This window comes from Syngnathus leptorhynchus, chromosome 22 (assembly GCF_054491065.1).
Source record: "Syngnathus leptorhynchus isolate UIUO chromosome 22, UIUO_Slep, whole genome shotgun sequence".
In the NCBI taxonomy this organism is placed as follows: Eukaryota; Metazoa; Chordata; class Actinopteri; order Syngnathiformes; family Syngnathidae; genus Syngnathus; species Syngnathus leptorhynchus.
This window is the reverse complement of record NC_141216.1, coordinates 5655260-5681602: the sequence shown is the minus strand read 5'-3', so window position 1 is coordinate 5681602 and position 26343 is coordinate 5655260. Positions and strand designations below refer to the sequence as shown.

At 43.0% G+C, this 26343-nt stretch overlaps 1 protein-coding gene across 8 annotated transcripts in view; it reads right to left on the bottom strand.

Annotated features, from left to right (window-relative positions):
• The window catches only part of bahcc1b (BAH domain and coiled-coil containing 1b), a 71204-nt gene that overhangs the window by 31857 nt on the left and 13004 nt on the right, over nucleotides 1–26343 (bottom strand). For 4 of the 8 annotated variants that reach the window (XM_085903855.1, XM_085903857.1, XM_085903856.1 and 1 more), the window contains one exon: nucleotides 6936–7267. In XM_085903855.1, coding sequence (XP_085759981.1) covers nucleotides 6936–7107 — 172 coding nt within the window. In that variant the 5' untranslated portion in view covers nucleotides 7108–7267. Of the gene's footprint in view, nucleotides 1–6935; nucleotides 7268–8043; nucleotides 9751–9785; nucleotides 10022–16761; nucleotides 17601–26343 lie in introns of those variants that run through there. The other 4 variants (XM_085903863.1, XM_085903861.1, XM_085903859.1 and 1 more) reach the window with 4 other exon arrangements.

Below are 26343 nucleotides of genomic sequence, written 5' to 3'. Positions count from 1 at the left end.
TACCGCAGCGAGCTGTTTTTGACATTTTGCACCCGAGCCAAAGAGCAAACTCCCTTCCAAAGATCCTCTATGCTACTTTAATAATTAATCAGCTAATCAAGTTATTTTACAGATAAGAGAGCGTATCAAGAAAACCACAAAACATTATTTTTTTATTTTTTACCAGCGCTATTTCAAAACCGGTACTACACGAGACTTTTTGGTCATATATGCAAATGAAGAGTAATGTGCTTCAATCATTTAGTTATTATTTATTCCAATCCATTCTGTGATAATGGGCTCCTCTTTACACCAGCCAGAGCCTCACTTTCTTCCTCAAAGGGCCTATTAAAGCGATTTAAGCTAACGTCTCCAACAGACAACGTAAGCGTCACTAAAATTTCCCAGTTGAAAGACGAACGTAAACTTCCTTATATTTTAGGGCAGATCAGCAAATTATGTCGCTTGTGAAATACTTGTCACTATGACCTTTTTTTTTTTTTTTTTTTTTAAATCCATGTTTTGAATATATCTAAAATTTTTGTTGGCTTTGCAAATAAGGCTTAAATGTTGGAAAGGATAGATGATTTTAATAAACACACACACACAGCATGTGTGTGTTTATATAGGCCAAATCAGACTCCATACATCTTCCAAACATTACAAAAACACAGATCAAAACCACCGAGAAAGACACTGGGCGGTTATTAAAGAGACAAGAAGAAGAAGTGGAGACACTTTAGCGGCAATCAAAGACGCGCGCAACTAAAAAGAGGGACTGAAAGAGAGAGAAAGGCTGCGAGACACATGCCGAAAAGGAGAGTTTCGCTTTTAATCAGGCCCCAACCAAAATTTAGACAGCCACACGTAGAGGCACAAGGAGCCCCGGTGGGATTAGGACCTCGGATGCGTGAGCGCGTGCACGTGCGTCCCGCGAGACTGATTAGCCATGAATGACTGATGACGGATCTTTGTTGTTGTTGATCTTTTTTTTTTTTTTTTTTTTGCTTTCTTTCCGAGCTCTCTAGTTGTTTTTTCCCCATCACTAGTCTGCGCGAAGGGAGGAGATACGCAAACACACACACACACACACCTCCACATACGGGCTCCATGTATATTCAACAAAGGCTCCTGAATATACTTAATGCTTTCATGTGTGTCACTGTGTAACGATCCATGCTGTTCCACACAGCTGCTTCTCTCTATTTCCGACTCCCCAATACCGATGATACACACACACACACACCCGGCTACGTATTACCTATTTAATATCTACCTGTCTGTCACACCAATCTGTTCCGTCTACACGACAGTACGACTATGGAGAAACCTCGGGCATCGTGGAGGCTTTTTAATCCTCACCTCCAGATGAACCTCCACCGCTCCCCCACCCACCCACCCCTCTTCCCCTCTATCCATCTGAGCCCCTGACAGCAAAACAAACTGGACATAGACCCGCCTGAATGGGATCCATTATAATATGAATGGAGCAAACAGCTGAAATGAATGAAGGAGAGCGACGCAACACAAGAAACGCATCAAACAAGTCCGCTCCGGTGTCTGCGAGTCAGGATCTAAATGTGACCTGCAGACGGATGAAAAGGCCGGCTAGTCTCAGGTGTAGCCCGACGGAGATAAGGTGGATGGCTTTGTGTGTATGGATAGGAGGCTGTGACATCATACCCCACTCCCCCGCGCAAAGTATCTCGTCTCTCGGTCACATGGCATAAGCGAGGGGATTGCCTTGACCCCCTGTGACAAAGACAAGAGCCCATAAAATAGCGGCGACTGCAAACACACACATACACACAAATCTTTTCATTGATTGTGGCACTTACATATCAGAAAGAAAACGATCATAAAAAAAAAAAAAAAAAACACTGTATTGCGGTATCAAATAAATAATTACAACGGTCTTTGAACGCTTGTTTACTGGCCTTAAACTTGAAAAGTATTTTTACGATCTGACAAGAAAGAGTCTGAACTTAGAAAGCAATAAAGGTGAAGGTGTCAACAGGAACTTATTAAAAAGTATTATGGCCTATGTGCCACCTTATAGTAAAAGAGGACTTGGGCTGTGAGGGAAAAGCATATTGTAACATAATAAAATATTCTACACTGGCAGCAAAATACTATACTATATATATATATATATATATATATATATATATATATATATATATATATATATATATATATATATATATATATATATATATATATATATATGCGTGTGTGTAAGGTAAAATATATTTTATTTATTTTATTTTTTTATAGCATTTGGATGCACTTTGTCACATTCCACCAGTGGCCATGTGCAATTGAGCTCCAAAATGAAGGAGTTAAAAAAAAAAAGGAAACGATTTGAAATCGAGAGAGATTGGAGGAGAGCGTTTGGGTGGAGAGGAGCTAGATGTAAGAGGTGTGCGGAGGGTGGGACGGGGGGTCAATTGAGAAGAAAAGAGAGTGACAGCGGAGTGTAGCGCAGGGAGGTGCGGGGAGAAGGTGAAGGAGGAAGAGGAGGGAGCCCTGAGGACCACTCGAAAGAGAGAGGAGCAAATGCGGAGCGAAGGGGAAGTGAAAGAGGGAAGCAGAAGGAGAGGAAGAGAAGAAGGAGGAGGAAGGGCGAGCATGTGGTGGAAGAGGAACGAGGCGGAGGGGAGGTCTTGCCTGCGAGAGAAGTGGGGAAAAATGGGGGGAAGAGGAGAGAGGAAAAGGAGCACACGGACCGAGAGAGTCTGGCACTTTCCATTCACATGCCAAATCATCAGATGGCGGCGTGCGTTCACAGCCCCGAGATGTTGAAACCGAGCGGGCCCGACTCCCTTCGTATCACCACCGCAGACAATAAGCAGCTGTTCACATGTTGGATGAGAGTTGGAGGCCAGACAAAAGTCTTTCTGTCCTCCAAGCAAACGTGCTTGGGAACAAACATGCTCTCCACTCAAGACTTTGACATCAAAAAGACTTGCACTCAATATCGAATTGTGTTTCCTGATTGGATGCAGATAAGTGGCACATTATGCGCCGTGATTTCGGTTTCTTTGTTGTTGTTTTTTTTCCTTTGTCTAAATCAATTTGGAAGATACAGTAAACCTCTGTTTGCCCCGAGGAAGGGGGGGGGGGGGGTACGTTAGGGACCCGCCCACTATAGGTAAATTTACGCTAAATTCCGCAAAAGCATTTTAGATATAAAATTGCATTCTATAACATTGCAAAATCAACTCATTCCCAATTTTGACAATATGTGGAAAATGGAGCGCGCACAATAGATAAGCCCAAAAAAAAAACAACCTAATTTGAATAAGCGGTAGATTGTACACCTCCATCTACGCATCTCCTGCCATGACACACTGCAAAGTTTTTGTTGAAATTGGTTAAGAGGCTTACGTGTAATCCCGCTAACTAACAAACAAATACGTACAGTATGTTTGAACAGAAGTGAGTTGACAGTTTGCCGTGTCCAATGGCAGCTCAGCTGGCTGCAGCCTCCACCAGCTGTCCCCTCCCCACGGGGGGTCGTCTTGCGCGCCGCACCCGGGACGTGCTCCCCCGCGCCCTGGGCGCAGTCGAGACCAGCCCGGTCTGTCTGAGACGCTCATCCGTTGCTGACTCATCTCACATATAACCCCCCCCCCTCGTCTCTCTCTCTCGCTTTCACTTCCTGTCACTCTTGAGAGGTGGCGGAGACGCCAGCCCGAGGAGACAGGGATGGCGGCCGGCGGGTGCCGTCAGGCGATTGTAATCCGACTGGATTACCAACCAGGTGGAAACATTCAGCCTCCTCGTTCCCTCTGCCGTACCTCCTTCGTCGCCATTCTCATTCATTTTTTCCAGCCTTTCCGTCTCCTTTGTGCATTTCAATACGAGTACACAACGATGCACTTTAGCTGACTCATCCTTACAAACAATACACACGCATTGTCCCCCCCCCCCTTCCCCCCCAAGTCATGCGGTTTGAGTGGACTGAAAAGAAAAGCACACATTTTGTAGTTTTTAGGCTACAGGAATATTTTAAGTTTGACCAACTTGAAATGATAGTGAGCAAAACAAAGTAAGCAAGTTGTTTGCTCCAAAATAATTTGCTAGGTTGTTTTTAACCTATAGCAATGAAAGGCTGCCAATAGATGCTTCCATACGCCCGTGGAGGAATGGTGAATGGAGGTGCGTCTCAAACATGACCGAGCACGAGGAGACGGCAGAGGAGCGATGGAGTGCGTCGAAGGAAAAGGGGTGGGTGGGGGTTCAATACGGGGAAGAATGAGAAAGGGGGAGGAAAAAAAAAAACAAGAGAGGTGATGGAGAGGTTATCTGCTCCTACAGAAACATTGCGATTATGGTTTATTACTTTTTCAAAGCGCGCACGCAGTTTCCGATGTGTGGCTGTGTGTGCAGCTGCAAAAAAAAAAAAAAAAAAAAAAGAAGCTTTTCTTTGTGTGTGTGTGTGTGTGTGTGTGTGTGTGTGTGTGTCTTTGTAGGTCACACATACGCACACGCTCTCACACATCCACGGTCATGTAAACAAAACTGCTGTCTGGGAAGTAACCCACCTGTTCAATGACAAGCCGTGCCACGCCCTCCATAATACTGCACACCTGTGCTACTGCAGGCAAAAAAAAAAAACTTCTCACGCACGTGCACGTGCACACGCTCAGCCACTGCCCAGGGCTAACCATAGAAAAAGAGAAGAAAGAAACTAGTAGAACAGCACAAGGGAGGAAAATGAGGGGGCAGCAAGGCAGACAGAGACAAAGGCTTGCTTCCCATCCTTTTCTATCAGTAATCACAACGCCTGTGTAATATCATTATTGGGTTTTATCAAATTGGGGGATGGAAGGGGGGGGGGGGTGGCGGGAGGGGTCTCGGGGCGTTGGTATGCAACCATCATTCCATCACCTTGTCAAGCGTGTCGATATTCAAGCAGACACCATGCTGATGTAAATAAGAGGCTTCAGAAGAATTGATGGATTGCATGCTTTTCCGGGGGTGGGATCCATTTTTCCGATACGCTCAATTAGATGTTTTTTAAAAAAAAAAAGGGGAGAAGATGGTAGGAATTGTGCGTATGCTTAGCACACACTGCCCTTCCTCCTCCTGTCCCACTTTAGCCAACTCCAAATCATATTTCGCCCCTTAGTCAAGGCCTGGAGCCAGGCATACAGCTTGCTAAATCTCCAAGGGAGGGGGGGGGCAGGCACAAAAGGTATACCACCCCCCCTCGGATAAAAAAAAAAAAAAAACCTTCACCTCCAAGCAAATATAGCAACCCCCATCGTCAAAACAGCAATCCTCTATGCCCGTCATGTCAGTCAAAAGCCCATCAGAGACATGCATGGAGAGTCTGGATATCTGCGAGCTCAATACAGTGTCATGCACCTTGAGACCCAGCGAGAGGCCCCCTTGAATATATTTCAATAACATTATCAGCCGGCATTACTATGCTTTCTCCCCCTCCGACATTACAGAATCGGGTTTAAATTGGACCATAATGCATGTGGGCGAGCGGCGCTATCAGTCTTTGTGCACAATAATCTGGTTAAGGCGTTATGCAGGTTAGAAGTGTGTTACTTTAAACAAGCCCATTTTGCATGTAGAAATGAGATTTGATTTGGGAAGAGGGTGGGGGGAGGGGGGGTTCAGTTGAAGAAATACAGTATATTTGGACAATGAATTTCATAATCCATATGGCGGAGTTTGAAAGTTCACAACGAAGAACAATTATGAAACAAAATCCATAATTATGTATTTACACCATGAAGAATGTTTTACATAAGAGCAGCGCATCATTTAGAAACTATGTTTAATTCATCAGACATTAAAATTAAGCAGCCGTGCTGATAAATTGAAGGTACTTTTAAACTAAAACGTATCATTGGAGTGTCGTATTCACTGACACTGCTTGGAACATATTTTGAAAAATATGCTAATATATTAAAATGGTATTGGTGTATACTGTATATTTTTTCTTTCATTAAAACTCGAATGAGAAAAAAATATATATATTTCTATGTTTCTAAATTAAATAACATGGGCCGTGCACTTGATAGCCACATGATAGATATAGATATGTAGAGATAGATAGAAATCTGTGATTTGAGAGTGTCTTTACAACTAATGAATATGCAAATAAGATGAGCTAAGTGGGTCCTATACAACAGGACTGAGTATCTCGGTCCATTTTAAAGAATCCGCTGCATTTGCAAGCGTTAATTAATGAGCTCTCTCATCAGACACGTTCACGTGCATCCAGTTAATCGCAGTATTTAAACGCTTATATGGTTTGAAGTCGGGTTTTTTTTTTCTTTTTCCCCGGGACCTCCACCCGCGGATATGAGCACACGCGAGGTTACCTTCCCACCCCCCAGCCGCCCCCCCATTGAGACAGGATACCAAAGCTACTTGTTAAATCTAATGCATGCACTGTCAACCCATTCGCACCCCGTCACGTCGGCGCTCAATATAGAAACGGGATTTTCTGGTATTACCCGCACCTCCATTAGCCAGAGCACCCCTCGAAGCAGCAGCCCCCCACCCGGCCCCTTTTATAAACACTTATATTTGCCCACCAGAACCGAACCAAAAACCTCATACGACCAGCTCCTCGTGCACTGGGACGGGCGCAGTTAATAGCCTTAATTTATTGTTTAATGGGAGGTGTAAGCAGTGGAATTACCCAATCTTAATTAATTACATCGAATGACAATGATAAGTAGTTTACTAATTGATGAATCATATAAATATGTGACAAGATTATGCCGGTGGAAACCATTTTTTAATCCACGTGTGAGAAATGGACTAAAATTGCGCTGTTACGAAATCATGACTTAAAACGTGCGCGTTTCCAGCACATACAGCTGCCCGTCTTTTCCAACGATCCGAAAGTTTGCTTCTTGCAACCTTTTCGCTTTTTCTTGAGCATTCACACGGAAGAGAAAACAATTCGGATCCAAACTGACCTGAGTGCGGAGCCATGGAGAGATGGGATGAGTAGTACTTCCCCGTCTGGAAGTGAGCCGGGTGCTGCACGGCGCTGTGGCCGCCTGGCGCCATCCGAGACGCGGCGCTGTGCACCAGCGCGCTCCGCTCCGTCAGGAGGTGGTGCGGAGGAGTGAAATTACGGCTTTCCATCCGGCCGAGAAGCGATAAATCCCAAATCCCAAGTAAAATCCGGAGGCACCGAAGGTCTCAGGCGCCCAGATGCAAATAATCCCCTTTATGAACTTCGGGATCCGCTCGCATTGAGCGGAGTTTTGGCTTGGCAGGGTGGAAAGTGAGTCCCCGTCATCTCCTACAAAGGAGAAGGCAGGAGACACGTCAAAGCTCTGACAATAATGAGTCAAGCTGGGATGGAGCCATGCAGAAAAGACTCCACTGACATACAGTTTGCTGCTCAGATGTTCACATAAAAAATAAAGTACATTTACGCGCTAAAACCACAAGCCTGACTGAGGAACATTTTGGAGGAGAAAGGTGAGCTGGTGTCCTGTGAGCAACATTTGGCCCCAGGATGCAAGATCTATTTTGGCCCCCTCCCTTAGCGCCGCGTACAAGAAGCTTCCTGCATGCATCCATCATGTAAATACACCCCCCCCCCCCCCCCCCCCACACACACACACACACACACTTAGATTGTTCAGAAATGGAAAAACAATCAGGGCCAGCATGCAAAGTTGGCGAAATTTGTCTAAATTATGACCATTGTTTTGCAAACTGCCCCCCATCGTGCTCAGACCTCATTTTGTTTACAATGATAAAATTGCATTTGTTCTCCCACTTATCACAAAGGAGGGGGGCGAGGTGCTTTCTATTTCGTTCTAATTTATTAATTTATTTATGGGGTATTTTCTCTTTTCTGCCTTTTTTTTCTAGTAGATGCACTGCGCCTGTTTCTTGTATGGCAACATCTATGAAAGCACATTTCCATCAATGTGGAGGCAAATGCAATGCATGTGTGTGTATGTGTGTGTGTGTGTGTGTGTGTGTGTGTGTGTGTGTGTGTGTGTGTGTAGCAGCAGCAGCAGAAGCACACAACGCAGCAAGCAGTGTAATCACAAATCAAATCACCTTTATGCTTCGGTACGATGGGGTGCGTGGCAATAAACGGCGAAATAGTCGGAAATCATCGACTTTATATGTATGCCTTGCAGCCCGGGTCATTTACTTAAATAGGGCTCCCTGTGACGCTCGGGTGGGGAGTCATCTATTGGGCCTTTCAGTGTCCATCTAGAGCTGGTGATAGAAGCTCCCAGGAACCGAGGAACAAAGAAAACAAATCTGTTTCTTGACTGGGTCAAATGTTTTGATGCTAAAGAATATAATCAGCATGCGCACGTTTAAACTCGAGTGGGGGAACTTTGAAAGTTGCGCAACTTGATGTGTGTCCGTGCTGCGAAGTGCATGTATGTGCAAAAAAAATAAATAAACCAACAACACTAAGAGCGAGTGGTGGCACGTTTGATATCGTCAATTAAACGCAAATTTGAATTATTTACTCTTTTATTTGTACGTATGTGGGAAATGACGACGTGCGTGATCACAAGAGAAGAATTGCGGGCCTATTGAAACGCGCTACAGGGAGACCAAAATGGACTCTCCCTTGTTCTGCGTGGGTTCGACACAATTTCTCTTTCTCCACGGGACAGCGATCATAAACAACTCTGCTCTGACATCGCTCTATACATTTTGCATTTCCCCCCCACCTTCCTCCTCAGCCGTAAACTCACGTCTACGTGTTTACGTTCCACGTAAATAGAGAACCACTCGGACTACATTTTAACAAGCTGAAGCGATGTCTCGTCTTATTGCACGGTCACGCAAACCCGTACGTGGATCTCGTATAGTAAAGTCAAAGAAAAAGACAATTTGGACGCAATGCAGTGTGTGTGTGTCTGCGTGTGTATGTGTGTGACGGGAAGACGCGTACTGACTGACTGCCACGGACTCCGTGCACACACGCCTCCCGGTCACACACGCATGCACGCACAAACATGCACTTTAGCTTACACACTATTGTAAAAATAAAACAAAATAATGAAATTACAATAAAAGTTGACTAACAAAGATTGAGTAAAAGTGTCGAAATGTTCTATGGTGCATATTCATCTACATGCACGAAAGAGGAATGCAAAAAGACCTAGAATTTACTGAACCCTTAGACAAAAAGGTAGAAAATGCAGGAAATTGACAAATGTCCTCGGTTAATATGGGAACCCGTTACGTTGAACAATTCGGAAATAAAGTCGAGTCACAACGCGACGACGCGACACTAAATCCAGAACGTTATATGGGGCCGGCTGAACCGGACGCACAAGCCCAGCCGGAGTGAACGAAGCCCGGCGTCAGCATAGCCTTCGCATCGGGGAGAATGAAACTATGGTGTGATTATCTTGGACTGCCCCCCCGTCCCCCCCCAAAAAAACCATACACTCACAAAAAAACACGTATATAACCATAAAGCAATCAAGTCAAATGTCTAATAAAAAATTAAAATTAATTGAATGAATGAATTAGACAGAAAACCTGTAAAAGTGGAACCAGCCCAAAAGTGACACATCATGCAGAAGAAATCTGCACTCGTGAACATTCATGTTTTGTTGTTATTTAGTTAGAACCGCACTGAAAACAATATTAACTTCAATAAGTTTCATCTACAACTAAATATTGTTTAAAATATATCTATTTTTAATACAATGCAACCTCGTATGATTTCAAGAAAACGCCGCATTTAAACACTCCTATCGCGCGAGCCAGCAAAGGTTCACATTTTTAGTGATGATATTAAAAAAATAGATATTAAAACAACACACATTTGCTACTTACTGCTAAGTTATATTCCTTGTCTGGCCGGTGGTGTCTGAACAACAACCACAAAAAAAGCAAGAGTATCACAGACGAAGCCTTAAAAATCATGCAAAATCCCCGAGTCGCCGAGATGAAACATGTGGGATTGATTACATCCTATGCTGCTGCTGTTGCTGCTGCTGCTGTTGCTGCTGCTGCACACTGTGCTGCGCACTCACTGGAGGTATGGCACAGACGCGCCGTAGAAGTTCGGGCTTGTAGTGAATCGAGACTCGTTCATGCAACCGGGGACTCAGACACGCCGGGGGGGGGGGAGGAGGCGGAGGGTGGATGGTGGAGGGTTGGGGGGGCTGTGTGCGGGGAGGTTGAACGCGCGCGCCTACTGGTTTGAGGACGACAATGTGAAAGCGTGCCCGTGAGGCACCCCCCCTCCTTCCTCTTCCATCCGCCCTTACCCCACCCTGGGTTTCGCTACACACATACAAGAGGCCCCCCCCCCCTCCCCTCCCAGTCGTCGGTAAACACCCATCACTATTGGTTGCCCATCTGAGCCAATGAGGATGTTGCTGTACTCGAGGAGGGAAACAGCTCAGGGTTTGATTTGGAAGTCCGTAAGGGAGCACTTGCGTGGTTGCAAGTACTACGAGGCCCGCTCAGTCAGCAACTATTCCTACTTCAAATCGGCTTAAATATTGCATGATGGTCTCTTGTATGTCAGCTACCGCTCGTTTTATTGCATGTTTACGATATAATGTCAAGGCCATAGCAACATAAGGCCCGGGGGCCAAATCTGGTCCCCTACGTAGTTTTTGTGGCCCATTCAACCGAATCAAATGGTCAAGTTTCTTGCTATTTTTTTATCTTTAGGGGGTGGAATAACTGTGCAGAAACTGCTTTTTTATTTTGGTTTTTTGTCCTTTCACCGAATCCCTTTTTCAAATGATAAATTAGACACTAGCACAGTATATGAAAATATTTGCAAATGATTACCAACTATTAGGTCTGCTGAGGTAAGTCATCCAATTTCATGTATTTCAATTAACTTTATTTTCAAATGTAAATAAGTAAAACCATAGGCTACGACTATAATAATATAAACACAACAAAACTTGAAAATAAGTATCCTGTTAATTTTGGGGGGGGGGGTCTGTGATTTTTACCATAATTATATCAATAAAAACAAAGTTGTATTTTAATCTATTCTGTTTCTAATAATTGGTTAGAAAATTACTTTCTACAAATACTATATCTATCTATGCAGTGACATATAGTGACAGTAATGCAGAAATATTAAATGATCTTCCACTACACAATAAATTCACTGTATACTTTCTGTGACATTTTTTTTTGCTGTTGGAACTTTTTGTTTAACAATGAATTTTATTTTTGGCTGTTTTTTATGGCTGGCTTAATGTGTGGCTGCAGACACACATGCACACACACTCGCTGCCTTCTCCGCGACTGTCCTCGGGGTTAGCCTTCCCTGTGCTTGAGTAATTTAGCCCATTAAAAGTGTAAAGATACGGCCTTGCATGCTTCCACGTCGAAATATATGAGCTGATGTAGTAACCCGTCTACAGCATTCCATCCAGTTATGTTTACACTGGCACTTGAAGGGTTAACGCTAGGGCCGTGCAGATCGATCCAAGTGTCCATAAAAATGATACTAATGTGAGTATCGGTATCGCATCAATTCCATACAGTTAGTATCAATCCTTTGCATTTAGTCATTCTTTTTAGACATAAATGTGCCCCGCAATACAGTTACTTTCAAATAATCATTTTTACAGTGACGGACATTTTACATTCAATGCTTTGTTTGAGCTTTTCCACCGACCAGCTATTTATTTTTCTAGCACAACATAAAATATACTTTCTGAGTGATAATAGCTTAAAGTTAACCACAGGTAAACTACCTGCAAGCGGAGTGCACATTTTTTTTCCTTGTGTTCTCTCGAACTGGGAGTGGAAGGGAAATCAAAACAATGGGTTGCAGTGATTAGTTTATTTAACGAATCGAATCTACATAAAGTCGGACTACTGTCTGGGATAAAGGAATTTAAGAGACGCAGCGAGTAAGAGTATGCAGATTACTATGAAAGACAGTCCATTAAAGATATTATGGCAGGGTTAAGCACTCAACAAGAGTTTAAATTGCACAAACCACGTTATATATTAGGAAAAGCAATTGAAAATATTTTTTTTAAAATCTAAAAGTACTTGATATCAGTATCAATATCGACGATACTGGGGCCTGTATGTTCTGGGTATTGATCGATACCCACATCTCTGTATCGCAAAGCTCTGGTGAACGCGGCTCCGGCTCCTTACGCGCTTCCCGATTGGCTGGCGCGCAGCCACTGCGCCGTCCATCAGAGAGTGTAAACAAGGCTCTGATTGGCTGCTGGCCAGTCCGCACTGTGCTGCCTGAAAAAAGCAATTACTGCCCCCGCGGTTTCAAGGCGACCCGTTCTGAACGACGAAAGGAGATAAGGAGGAGCGGTTTCAAGGCGTCCCCCCTCACCCCTTGCGCGAAGCCCCCGTTGGCCCCCAGAGCAAAAGGAGTCAAGAGTGACTAAATCAAAAGGAATACGGTAAGAAGGGGCCAAATTTGCACGCCGTATGAAATGCAGAGGAGCTCGGTGCAACGACAATAGATTTGTGTGCAGGAAACGAAGAGGGGAGCACGTCGACGCGGAACCGGGAAGGAGCCGACAAGCGCGTGGGGGTCCCAGCAAAAGTTTGCACGCAGGGATTCTCGATTTTAAACGCGGTGAGCTCCTCGCGCCCTAAATTTGCTCTATCGATGATGTAAGCCGCTTGATATGGTTCTGCAACCGCTTTGGCCACAATTACGAAATGCACGTGTTCTTTTCTTTTTATGATTTTCTAAATGCATCTTGACAATAATTTGTTCCAATAGAATGAGACATTTTTTACCACAGTGATGCAAATCATTGATATAATTTAATGTCCTGACAAACGGAAATACAAATGCCTGAAATAGTCGAGGCAGACGTGAACGTATCATTTGCTTTGGTCCGGGCCCAAACAAAACACGGCATGTCCGTACAACCACGAGATGAGTGACTATGACATACTCTTTGCGCTTTGAGAAGAAGACTTTACAGGAGAACAATTTAAATATAAGCCTGTAATTTTAAGGAAAAAATGTAAGGGTGTTGAGAAGCAAATTTATTAGGTCTGTAATTAGATGATCATTACCATGTTTGCCTATTTAACTTGCGTTGAGAATTGCACAACGTTGCACTTATCTAAGGCTACAAATATGTCATTTGTAATATTTATAATTTGTTATATATACACACAAATAGAACTGCATTGTATTGACTTGAATGTGAGTGTGGGAAATAAAGTTGATCTCATCTCCAAAGTTGTTGAGTGTTCACTATATGCTGCTAAATAATGAAACATTTGATTGCAAATAAACTGAGGCAATTCAAGATATTCTATGTTTTTGCATTTATTACTTGAATGAATGATTTGGTGGCAAATGAAATACTTCAAAATGAGAAGCAACCTGAATCGCAAATGGCAATTGTTAAGGTCAGAGGTTAAAAATGCTCATACATATTGATACAATTCAATACAAGGTGGACTTCATCCGTTCACTGCATACTAAATCATGAAGTGATTTGCTTCTGTGTGCTGGGCAACAACAAAATATACAGCAGAGTGTAAATAAAAGTTTCGCATGAAGAACTATAACTCATTATTTTATTTTTTTTAAAGAATATTAAGAAAAAATATCAAATGTTAAAATATGTTAATAAGAATTGTGTTATAGTACATAACATATCTTTTTACACATTTGTTTACATTCACACAAAATAAAAAAAAAACAAATATTCAAGTTTTCTTTTTGTCCAGTCATCCTCGACATCATTTTAAGCATTCACCCAAAAGAAACGTTTACATTTCTGCTGAGATTTTATTTATTTATTTTATACATTGCTATTGTAGGTTCTTTTTCCACGTTAAAGTGGGGGTCGTGCGTGTGTGTGCGTTTCCCTGAGCCCGCGTGCCGAGGGTGGGGGTGGTTGGGCGATTGAGTAGTAGGGGGTGCAAGGGTGGTAGTGGGGTGGGGAGGGGGGGTGTTGCAGGATAATTAATGCGGATTGACTGATTGCTCTTGAAACAGAGCGGTCCTGCACTAGGATTGTCCTCAAGCAGTGAAGCGTCCCTGACTGACACTTTCCACCTTCCCCTCGCGGCTTTCTATTCTATAGGGGCCTTGCTCCTCTTCTCCTCACACTCCAGCCCGGTTTGCAAGGCTCCTTCCCCGCCATGTCCCGAGCTACTCATTAAAGCACATTTGAATTAAAACATAGTTAAGTGACTTTTTTCCCTATACAGATGGTGTACCTAATTAAAAGGCCAGTGGTGCATGATGAGGAATGTTGGATTCTACTTAGAAGATGGTGTTCATATAAGTTGCTGAGTTGACTTCACGATGGCACATGGACGTTTAAAGCTCTCATTAAAGCCGAAATATGTTTTGATGTGAAACTGGTCGGCGACGGTGTTGTGGTGAACAAGAAATGACATCATCGGTTGATCGACTACAAAAGGAGTATTGCAATCTTTCACGCATTGGATCAGATTGCGGAGCTGTACCTAATGAAATGACTGGTGAGTATACATTGCCAATGAAGGTTTGTTGTGGGGGGGGGGCAAAATGGCATTTTAAGTTGGAACAACTTTAAAATATAAATGATTGACATTTAAATTTTGAGCTCAGACAACTTTTTTTTTTTTTAACTTGTAAAAATTGGTATTTAAACTTATTGTATATTGATATGGTAAAATGAATGTTATATATAAAAATTAGTTTACCTCTTTAATGGAGCGAAATCAAAATATTAGAAACACTTCACAATCTGATGCAGTACAGCGCACACACACACACACACACACACACACACACAGTCCCTATTGAGCCATTCAACTTCACTTTCTGGAAGTAGGCGAATAAAATATTTCCTGCACATTAGCAGCAAATGGCTAAATTAACCTAAAGTAGGTGGCATGCCAGCCACCTTAATATTAACTGACCAAACTTTCTGAAAGGTCTAAATAAGACCCCTTTGAAAAGTCATAATTCACTGCCAATGGGAAACATGCCGGATTTAAACGAGCTCCAAATGGGGGGGGGGGGGGGGGCAGGGGGTCCGGGGGGAGTCTCCACGGGTGCCACTCAAGGCAAGAGACAGCCGTCCCCTATTCTGATAGAATTACAAAAACACAGCCGTTCATTTGAGAGCGGGGCTGCCCTGAAGGTGCCGCGGCCATCTCGTGAGACAAAAGACAGGCATCGGACGACCGAATAAGCTTTGAGTGAGCTCCACGGCATCGTTTTTTTTGTATTCTTCTGGTGGACGAGCCTGTAAATATCGCTCGGCGCACTCTACTATGAAAAGACAAGACTGGACGCAAACGCAACATGACCTTTTCCTGGGATTGTTGTTGCTGCTTGCGATCATGCAGACAAATGAAATGGAGAGCAGCTCATGGCAAGTAAACGCCAAGACGCTCAAGAGGAGATAGATGGTGGCTGAACGTGGGGAATGGTTGGGCGCCAAATTACTACCTGTCACATAGATATATATCCGAGTGTAATCAGATCCAAGCCTGTGCGGAGACGACACCGGCATCTATTTATGGGCCATCAAAACATGCAGGTAGAGGCTGTAATTATCGTAAGGATTTATGGCCATAGCGTGTTGTCTTGCGTGTGTTCACATGGTAAATTTGCGCAATTTGTAATCACGTTCAAAAGTGGGGTTTTTTTCCCCTTAAATCTTGACATCAAATTGAAAAAAAAAAAAATTCTGCTTGGCATAAAGTGACAAATCAACTCGGACGACTCGTGAAATTTCACAAATATTTTCTCACCGGGAGTAAAATGTATAGAAAATAAAAGTCACCCAAGCGCCTTAACTGAAGATTACAAACATGTTTTGCTAAACTCTAAAATGTCCGGGAATGTTTAGGTTGGGTTTAGCACAGTGGCTCTGTAGGCCGCCGTAGGGTCAAAGGGTAGCATGACCCCGTGCAACGCAGCACTCATCTTTGGAAGATTCTTTAAATAATTTCAACAAAAGCTCTTTGCATAGCGCACTCGGTACTTTAGTGGATGCATCAAAGGAAACTTTTATCACGGAGTAGCAATTGTCAATTATTTTAGACCGAGTGTCATAAATATAATAAATATAAAAATACAGTGGTATAGTAGGCCTATGTGACAATCAATTACTAGGCAAGTTTGCAACATTCTGCATTGTTTGAATATTTAACGCTGTGCTTAAATATAGTGGAAAAGTGTATAATTGGAATCAATTGAAAAAAATAATGCAAAATATATTGTACTTGAAAGTGAAATACAACTGAACTGTACTTTTAAAAATATATGTGTGACGATACTTAAAGTAGCTGCTTGTATTTTGAATTTGAGAATAAGGACAATTCTAGTTTAAAAGCAAGCATGAAGCGATGCTGACTAGCTGGTTTTTACGATAACAGCGTAATAAAGAGCTCGGTGTGTAAGCCAAGCTCACGCCAAGCCTATATGACGTGAACTCAAAAGGGAGAGCACATTTGACATGCTCCAATCGGCGCGAACGCGCCACTCCGTGACACCACATTGCCCTCGAGAGGCCCCAAATTGACAAACCTTCCAACATTTACTCGATTTCCAAGACAAATCTGTCACGTAAGAGCAATAAAACACCCATCCGTCCATTTGCATTGACTTAATTGGCAAGCATTGAAAAGACACGCTCAACTGCAAAACGCGCGTCCTGTTTAGTTATTGGAAGCGCACGGCAATGTTGTAACTGCGCGTGCTAAATTCTATCAAACGCTTGAATTAAAAAAAAAAAAAGCACAACACACCTACCTAAAGACAACTTTTTATCTTTTACAGAACTTTAAAGTTGCGAAACCTGCAGAGCGCATCACCTCAAACGTCTTGTGCAGAATTTACACGCCGTGGGATTTTCCCCGAAGACAAGCACCGGATCCTGCGGACGCGAGGCTCCGTGACATCTTGTACTTTTCAATTTACGTCACGCTCTCTCCCACAATAGGAGCAACGTCGCTCCCCTACCTTCTCTTCTTGCAGCTTTCTTGATTCTTTTTTTTTAATCGTGGGAGGGGTACAAAGGCACATCATCGTGCGAGTTGCACCCACTTCCGCTCCTGCCGGCAAATATTACGCACACACCTCTTCCGAGTGTTTACAATTACAATACCCCCCCCCCCCCTCCTCGTTTTGTTTACTATTGGGCAATCGGTCTTTGTGGATACTGTGACAAAAGTCACTTCATATGTCATGTGTTTGTTATTTATTAATAGTTGACCCAATAATAGATCTAAACTTCCGTCTGGAGGTCAGAGTGCAGCCGCCGTTAAAGCATTAAGAAAACCCACCGATACACTGCTGGAGCTTTTACAAGCATTTTGGACGCAGACACGTACACGCTGGTCCAATTGGAGGAGAACTATAAACATTTAGCACGGGCGTTAAAGTCCACGGGCATTTTCCACGCACTTGAAGCCCCCGCAGCCTTTGATCACTTCCAAGCGGTCCGGACAAGTTTGTGCGTAAAAGTGAATTGAACTCACGGTTCGAGGGAGAGTGGGGGGAAGTTCATCCCCAGCTCTGCCGCGTCGTAATGATTGCCAACAGGCGCGCCGTAAAACAACTTAAAATAATATTAAAGAAACACGCAAACAATTTCCACTAGTGGGTCACTTTTACGCGCCGGATAAGTGGAGGCGTAAAACAAACGACCGGCGAGGAAATAACTGCAAGAAACGAGGCGATTGTTGCACTATGCGTCCTTCCTGCATTTTCAAAACAGTATAACCCCCCCCCCGCATTGCTCCCGTGGGTCACCGCTCCACCAGCACCACGTCACCGTCACGTTAACCCCTGCGTGGCCGCGTCCGGAACGCGGGTGCGTGTCGAGTGGCCGAAATGTAGACAAGCATTTAGGAGAGAGAGAGAGGGGGGGGGGGGGTCAAAATGGGGGGGGGGGGGGGGGGGGGGCTGCAGTTCCCACGCAAAAAAAAAAGAAATACAAAACAGGTTTCCTTCATAATTTAAATGAATGGGAATTGTCTATTCCGAGTTTTGAGTTTGACTTCCTTTGTGCTGCATCACATTATTGCGCCAGTATGTCTTTTATATTGTGCAATTAAATGATTAAAAACACTTTTCTTGGGAAGATGAAATGGATTTGAGGCATTTCCATTCATTTCAATAGGAAAAGATGATTTGAGATGGTGGTTATTGACCAAATGAAACTCGTACCTCAAAGCACCACTGTACTCTACCAATAGTGACCGATTGACAGTCTACAGGCCCATCTAGCCTGAAATACTAAACAACATAGAGAAAGTGGGAGAAAAAAAAAAAAAAAAGCCTTGGAAAAACATTGAACCGCGTAACATCCACCAAAAAAGGATCAGCCCTTTACAGGCCCCGACAGGCAACTCCGTTCAAATAAACTTGCCAAGCCTGAGCAAAGTTCTATTCCAAAGCAGCCTTTTTCTCTATGTTGAAACTACTCAACACACACACACACACACACACACACACACACACACACACACACACACACACACACACACACACACACACACATTGGTTTTGCATGGTGATGATTGATGAGGTGACGAAGGTGTCAAGATTGACCTCACCCACTCAGAAGCTTATTTATATTTGACTACCACTACATTACAGAGGACACAGGTAGTATCAGTCCTGTCTCATAAACTGAATTAAAAAAAACAAAAAACGTGTCAACAGTTCTTGTTGAGATTGGCGTAGTGATGGAAAAATCCATCTCCATTGTCTTTACAATTTCTGATTAAGCAAAAAAAAAAAATGAAAATCTCTCCAGAAATCATTGACAAACTCACAAGAACCGAACGCACAACCAGCCTTTTTTTCTTCTTCTTCTTTTTTCTCAGAAAGACACTTTAAGACATCTGTTTGATTTAAAAATTCCTCTGCTGGAGCTCGCGGAAGCTCCTTATGTTTTCTTCCTGTCATAATCCAAATGCCCCCCCCACCCCACCCCACTTCCCCACCCGATTTACTTGTTTTCCAAGCGAGCTGTAACAGGAGAGCGCGCTCAAACTGACCCCGGACTGAATGGTTAAATAGATGCCATCCACATTCTCACCCCATCCATCTATTTCAACTCTGATGAGGAACAATTGTGGTGCGTTCAGTCAAACTCGGAACGCCCGCAGCCCTGAAACTCGACCCTTCGCTCCTCATTAGAAGAATCCCGACCAAGGCCGCTTTACCGCCCAAGTCCTCTCCCTTTCTCTAGCTGTGTTGGCTAAACATACTTCAGTGGCGTAGTTCCTACATGTCCCGGTTCTTCTCATACATAAATACATATTTGTGAAATTCCATTCTTGTTCTTAGGCCAGTAAAAAAAAAAAAAAAGGCTTTGAAGCTGCTTGAAATAGTAAAAATGTCCAGTGGATTCACAAAGGGGCCTTATCATTATGCGGCAACCACATGTACGCAGGAAACATCTGCAATATTCATCACTAAACAAGCTAGCTTCTTTGGAGACAATGGTTCCAAATACTGGGCAGTAACTGGACCCTTCATTAGGTACACCACACACTATTCATGAGATATTACGTACAAGAGCTCAATGTTATGTTTTATATACATACATACATACAATTAGGGGTGTAAGAAAAAAACATTTGAATCGGTAAATCGGATTTGATATAAAAGATGTGGTATATGCACACGGCCATGAATGATTTCGTTTCTTAGTGTGATGGCCGCCATTTACAAACCTCCCAGTGCGTCCCTGTTTGTTACATTATCAGTCTACGTGTGTTGCTCCACTGTTTGTGTTCAAGTATATCACCGAGCTAACTGTTAGCAGGTCAATTGGCTTTCGCATTGCTTGCAAGCATTACTCAAAGCTATTTTGTTTTAAATGCACAATGTGTAATTATCTTCATGTTTACTGTGACAGTAAACATACGGCCTAATTTTGGGGGGGAAAAAAATAAATAAAATAAAACTCTCCCAAGCTGCTGCTTATTGTTGATATGCTGTAATACCGCTGCGAGAATATGCGTGCGTATGATATTCACACTGCTGTGATACGTTAAGAGTCAGACGTTAAACTTGTCTCGGGTTCCAATTTTAGCTTCCAGCTTCTTTTTGCCAAATGGAAAACGCTTCGAGGTGGCACCGGACTTGAAGATGCTGCCGCTTTCTACGGTTTTTACACGGTCATGTGATTTTTGGAGAGCGGTGGTTGTTTGCTTCAGAAGCAAAGTGTGCACACACACACACACACATACACACACACACACACACACACACACACATGGCCCTCCTTCAAGTTTATAGCGGTCCCCATAGGTGAGTAGCCAGAGCCACAAAAGGGGGTGAGCTAAGCCGGCCCGGCAAAGCATCCTGGGATATGACTTCTTGCCAGTCCACTAAAACGGCTCGTCTTCCCACTCATTTTCAAAGCCGTCATAAAAGACGATGACATCACTGGACGCACAGTGGTTCCTTTTAGAGTTGATGGACCACACTGTAACGTCTCTGTGAGTTATGCATATTCCGCGCGGCGGCATTAAAATGCATTGTACTCCAGAGACAAACAGAGACATCACTTTAACGTCAAGCAGGGCAAACCCATGCCATCGTCCATCTATTTCTTTTTTTTACATTGCAGCTGCTAATGGAGCAGCCGGAAGAGGGACAAAGCTAGCTTTGTCAGCCCCCCGCCCCTCCTCGCTGTCTGCTGATGAGTCCACTTGTTCTTCTTGTCCCCCCACTACCCCCTTTAGCAGTCTTCCAATCATTTAAAATAAAAAAAAAATAAAAAAAGTCTTTTCTCCTTTTTAGAATTCACTCAAGCATTGGCCTTCAAATCTACAGCGAAGTCACGAGGAACGTCCGGCCAGTCATGCGATCTCAGTCGCGTCTTCGCCGGGGAAAAAAAGGCATGTGTGTTGCAGTGGACACGTGGAAGGTCAGCGGTCAACTCGAAGCCGATAGCATCGGTTGGACTCAAAAAGCGGGTCAACTTGATTTTACTCTACACCGGCGGACAATGGCAGGTAGAATAACTCACTTCTCTTCCCCTTGAAGGCACATAAGAGCAGACCACGAGTGGCCCACGGGCCTTACTTTGCCCACCCCACCTAGGTTAGCCTAAGGTCAGTTATACGCTCCTTCAAACTACGCATAGCACATGAGTGAAACCAATAAAAACCAAAGTCAGTTCAAATGTGATAATTGTTGCACTGCGTTTAAAAAACTCACTTGGGCTCACAACCTTTACTGATCATGGGACCGAGTGAATGCGATGATACGAGCAGTGACGGATGACTTTTGAGTTGAGAGAGAGTTCAGAGGATCAAATGTTCATCCATTGACCCACATGAGAAAACAATAAAACACACAAGCGCTCTCTGAAGTCCAATCAATGTTAGGGGCGGGGGTCTGATTTAAAATAAAAGTATGATGGTCTATGTCGTTATGTAATCCATACACCACAAAAATAAACAACATTCGATGACCTCTCTCTCTTTCTCTCTGTCAATCAGTTCATCATAACACGGGAAAACATGCTAACGTCAGTTAGCCGCATCTGCAAAACGTGTCATTGCTTTCTATTACCACGCAGACTGATGTGTCCTTAACAACAGCTCTGTTTAGGTGACATTTTACAGATGTATCCATCTTGCGTGTATGAAATGCCCCCCCACCCCACCCCACCATCGGTCGACGCTACCCTCGGCCAGCTTTCGCCATATCCAGCAACAAGTGGCCTCTTCCCTCGATGAATTTTGACATAATGCCTTCTGCTGCTGACATGGGGCAGATTGAGCAAGGGAGGGGGGGGGGGGGGCATTGATTGCACTGAGAATCTGACGGGTACACATGGGAGAAAAAGATTGCGTCTGAATACAGATGCACGCCTTAAAGCCACCCCCGCGCCGTTTTTTTTTTCTTTTTTTTCTCCGAGATCAACCTGAATGAACGGACCTATACTAAAATAAAATTTTAGTGCTGCGGTAATGTCGTGGAGCAGCATGGCGCCGAAGCTAATGGGGGGATCATATCTATATCGCTGTTCCTACACCCCGCTTCATGTTCAACCCTGAGCGTCTGTCATCATCCCCCAGCACTTGGCACAGGATCCAACTAGAAGGCAAAGTTCAAACAAGCTCGCATAAAATGAAAATAGAATTACAACAACGTGATAGTCCTCCTCTATAAATGCTGGCAAAGAAAGTCGGTGGGTTTTATTTTCTGCTGCTTGCGGTTCTCCGCAATGGCTTTTTTGATTTGATCTGAATTTGGGAACGCTCATCACGGAGGGAAAAAAAAAAAGATGAAGACATATTTCAAAATGGGATTTGTTCTTTGCAGAAGATAAAGAATATATTGACGGAAGTTTGTCTTCAAATTCATTTCTACTTTAAGGATTATGACACGGCAACTCAAATGCTATTCGTTAGCCTGTCAATGGGATTTCCCATCATGTGTTAGCTTTAGGCTAACAGACTTAAAGGCAAAGTTATCTGATTTGTTTTATATACACAATGTCTCATTGTCATGGTTTTATGTTGCATTTGACACTAAGCTTCAAAATAATACTTTATTTAAATAGAACCTATTTATATGTAAAACTTTATAAGCTCATTTGTATTTGCGACTAAAACGTGAAGCGTAGAGAGTGCAGCCGATAATCATGGTTCATTTTTTTCTATTTCCATTATTTCTTATGGCAAATTTCAATACTGCTACCTTGGTGTTTTCTTTTTTTAGTCTCCATTCACAAATTTAATAATGAATGTTCCCTTTTGCCTTTATGGACTTGATAATTAAATATTGCAATGCGGCTGAAGGTGAAAGTGTGTGCGCATCATTTGAGTGGTGTATTATTAGAAACCATTTTGGGGAGTTATCCATTAATTGGGGGTTAAAGTCCATTTGCATCTAAACAAAGGGGATATGGGCCATCCATCTCCGCACGTGGGGAAGGGGGTTACTGCGGGGCACGGCGAGAGAGGAGAGGGTGAGCTGGGTTGGGCTGCCGGGGGCAAGCGTGTCTTTACGCAAGCGTGGGGGGGGGGGGGGGGGGGGGGGTGAAGCAGATAAATCTGTTGCCCTCAGGGGTGCATTTACATAGGTGAGGACTGACGCTTGGACGAGCGGAGAGTGATTGAAATGAAAATACCAACACAAACACACTCTAGCAACCTTTAATGAGCCAAGGCACATCTTGGACTTTAGAAAAAAAAAAAATCTCAAAGAACAATTTTCAGAAAAACTCGATTTAGTGGATGTAAAATGTCGACACACCCGGGTTTATATGTTATTTTACTTATCAAAAACTTCAATTTTCGAGAAGAAAACATTTAAAGGCTTTTGGAAAAAAACAAACAAGTGGAACTACATCTTATGTTTATAAAATTAGCTGATTTGTATTTCAGTACCATATACAGTACACTGTATGTTGATGTCAAATATATTCCTTGGCTCAATCAAGGTTCGAGCCTTCACCCTATAAAGTCCCAAAGAATGTGCAGATTTATTCAAAGCCTGTGTGCGCATATGAATACACACAACAAAGCCCTGCACACACCAAAAAACGCCCTACATACTGTGTGCACCAAATCCTTACATTATACCTTCAAAAAGAACCAAGAAACCAAAGCTATATTTGAAACGAGATGATTTTTTCCCCTTTTTTTTTTTATATCTTGCAGCTGCCTTCTTTCTCACCCTGCATGTATCCTCCCCTCCCTCACGCACAGAGAAAGGATTTCCTAGCAACCATTATAATGCGCGCACACACACATACACACGCACACACAACATGCTGGGGCTCCCTGCGTGGGCTTCCCCCTCCTTTCCCTCCTCCTCCTCCTCCCCTTCTCTCCTCCACGGCGCGAGAGAAAGAGAGAGCGATCCCCTCTTCACAGCTCGACCAACGGAAGCCCCCCGCACAACAGCCCGCCTGCCTTCCACGAGACGCGGTCACACCGAGGCTTGGAGGATGCACGACGAAGCGAGGAAACCAGCTGATCGTTCCAAAGGCGCACGAAAGAGAAAAGGTGTCGCGTGGACGACGATAGAAAGCGTTTTGACGATCTTCGAGGTGTCGTGGAAGAAAAACAAGCGGAATGGGTGGGGGGAGGGGGGGGGGGGACGCTCAGGAACGAAGCGGACAAGCGAGCCTATCTCCGGCGCGCAACAGCACCGCGCGGTCCCGCATCTCTTCCAACGCAAGGGCGACAAGTCAAGCAGTGTCTAAGCGCGTTTGGCTGACGAATTCCAGGGACAGTTTTGAAAATTCGACGTGTGTGTGGGGGGGTTGGAGGTGCAAGAAGAGACTGCAGCTCCATATTGGAGACGCCCCCCCCCTCCTCCTCCCCTCCGCCAAGCTATCACCAGCATCTCCTCCCACAGACGCCCCTCTGCTGCAGAGCGCCATTTTCGAACGCCGTTTTCTGCACGAGATTTCTTTTGCTGCGGTTTCATGTTACACTTTTGGCCAAGAATGTGGACGGACGGCGAGGACATCACCCTTTTGTTCTTCGTTTACTTTTTTTTCTATTATTTGCACAGGTAAATTGTTTTATTCTTACAACTCGCAAATAATGTGTCATTAATGTATTTAGTATAATTTATACTTACAATAAGCGAGTAGTATAGTTATATATACACAATTGTAATTGTAAAATGTAAATATATTGTATATTTGCACAATATCGTCCTTACGATATCTAAATTTTAAATAATAGGTGACCGCGGCGTGTAAGCTCAAACGTAGTAAAAGTAGGAATCAATCACTATTTTGCAATCTTGCATGTGTGTGTGTTTAGTTTACCTTAAATCAAGCAGTATTACTGTGACCTTTCTATTTCATTTCAAGCATAATTGACTTGACATTTTTATTTTTTCGTAAACGTGTCTCGATTAGAAATGAGGGGAAAATCAAACTGAATTCCAATTAAAATTTTTCAATGTAACTTGACACAGAATGAGAACATAATCGCATGTGCGTGCGCGTGTCCGTGTGTGTTTAGTTTATCCTAAAGAATTCAGCATGCCCCCCCCCCCTCATTTCAAGTATAATTGACATGACATTTTATTTTTTTTCATGAACGTGTTTTGATTATAAATGAGGAAAAAGAACACCGAGTTGCAATTAAAATCTTGAACATAGGCTACTCGTCAGCAGAATGTGTGTGTGTGCGTGGGTGTGCTTACGGGAAGAAGCTCCACAACGGAACTTTAATCTAGTCCTTTTTTTCCCCTCCTTTCCAATATAGCAAAAACAATTTAACTTTAAAAAAGGGGGAGCTTCCTCTCGGTTTGTCTCATTTGATGTTGCATAGTCGTCTAAATTCACCAGACTTCGGCAAATGCGAAATTACAGGCTGGCTGCAAGAGCTTAGCACCACTTTACATAATTACACAGCGTGGACTGGATTTTTTTTCAAGAACACGCTTTTAGTTCTACTCATCCCCTCACAACCTACACGACCGGTTTATTAAAATGCGCGTGTATTATCCTTATTGTTTTATTCGCCGTTTTGGATTTCACGCTCACATTTTGGGCGAAAAAAATCCACATTCTCTTTCTCCGTGTGCGTGTGTGAAGATCACACGCTGCACCAACGATCTCTGGCAGCTTTGTGGAATAATAATAATAACACGCGCGTTCGTGTTTTAGCGTGGAAGCTTGATAGTTTATTTGGAAAATTTTAATTTAGCAATTAATAAATGAATTTAAAAACAATCGAACAACTTTTAAGTGATAATCAACAAGAGGCAAATAATAATTTAACCTTTAATTGGCTTTTTGAATGCATCATATTTAATGGAATGGAATGTTATGTTATTTTTTAAAAGAAAATAAACCATCTTAAGTTAAACAATATGAGTGATTTATAATGAATGCCTGCTTTTAGATACAATAGTTGGACTTAAAGATTTACATATTGGGTTAGTATCGGATAACTATTAGCAATTTCATCAACAAATATAATGTTTATGAATGAAACTTTTGAGTTGAATTTGAATCCTGTTACAAATAATGTTATGCCTGATTGCTCATCGAGCTTACATGTTATGCCAGGGTGTGTAAACTTATGAGCACAACTGCATATTCTCTATTTTTTATTCATTAAACATTTTATATGATGTTAATATATGGATTGCTGTTATTTGACAAATATAATTCAGAATTATATTATTGAACACACAAGTATGTGTGTAGTATGTGTGTGTGTGTGTGTGTGTGTGTGTGTGTATACATGTGAGTATACATGTGTCTCGTGAGCTGTATCATGTGAAATTAAGGTTTTTCAATTAGCATCGGTGTTTTCTTTTTGTAATTCAAATTAATTGTAAAGAAAAATAAAATGTATTTCACAATAACTGGCAGTGTGTGTGTTCTGTGTTCTATTGACTGCGAGTCCTCCGGGTCGGGTTAGTCGTGAACAGAACAGGGTCGG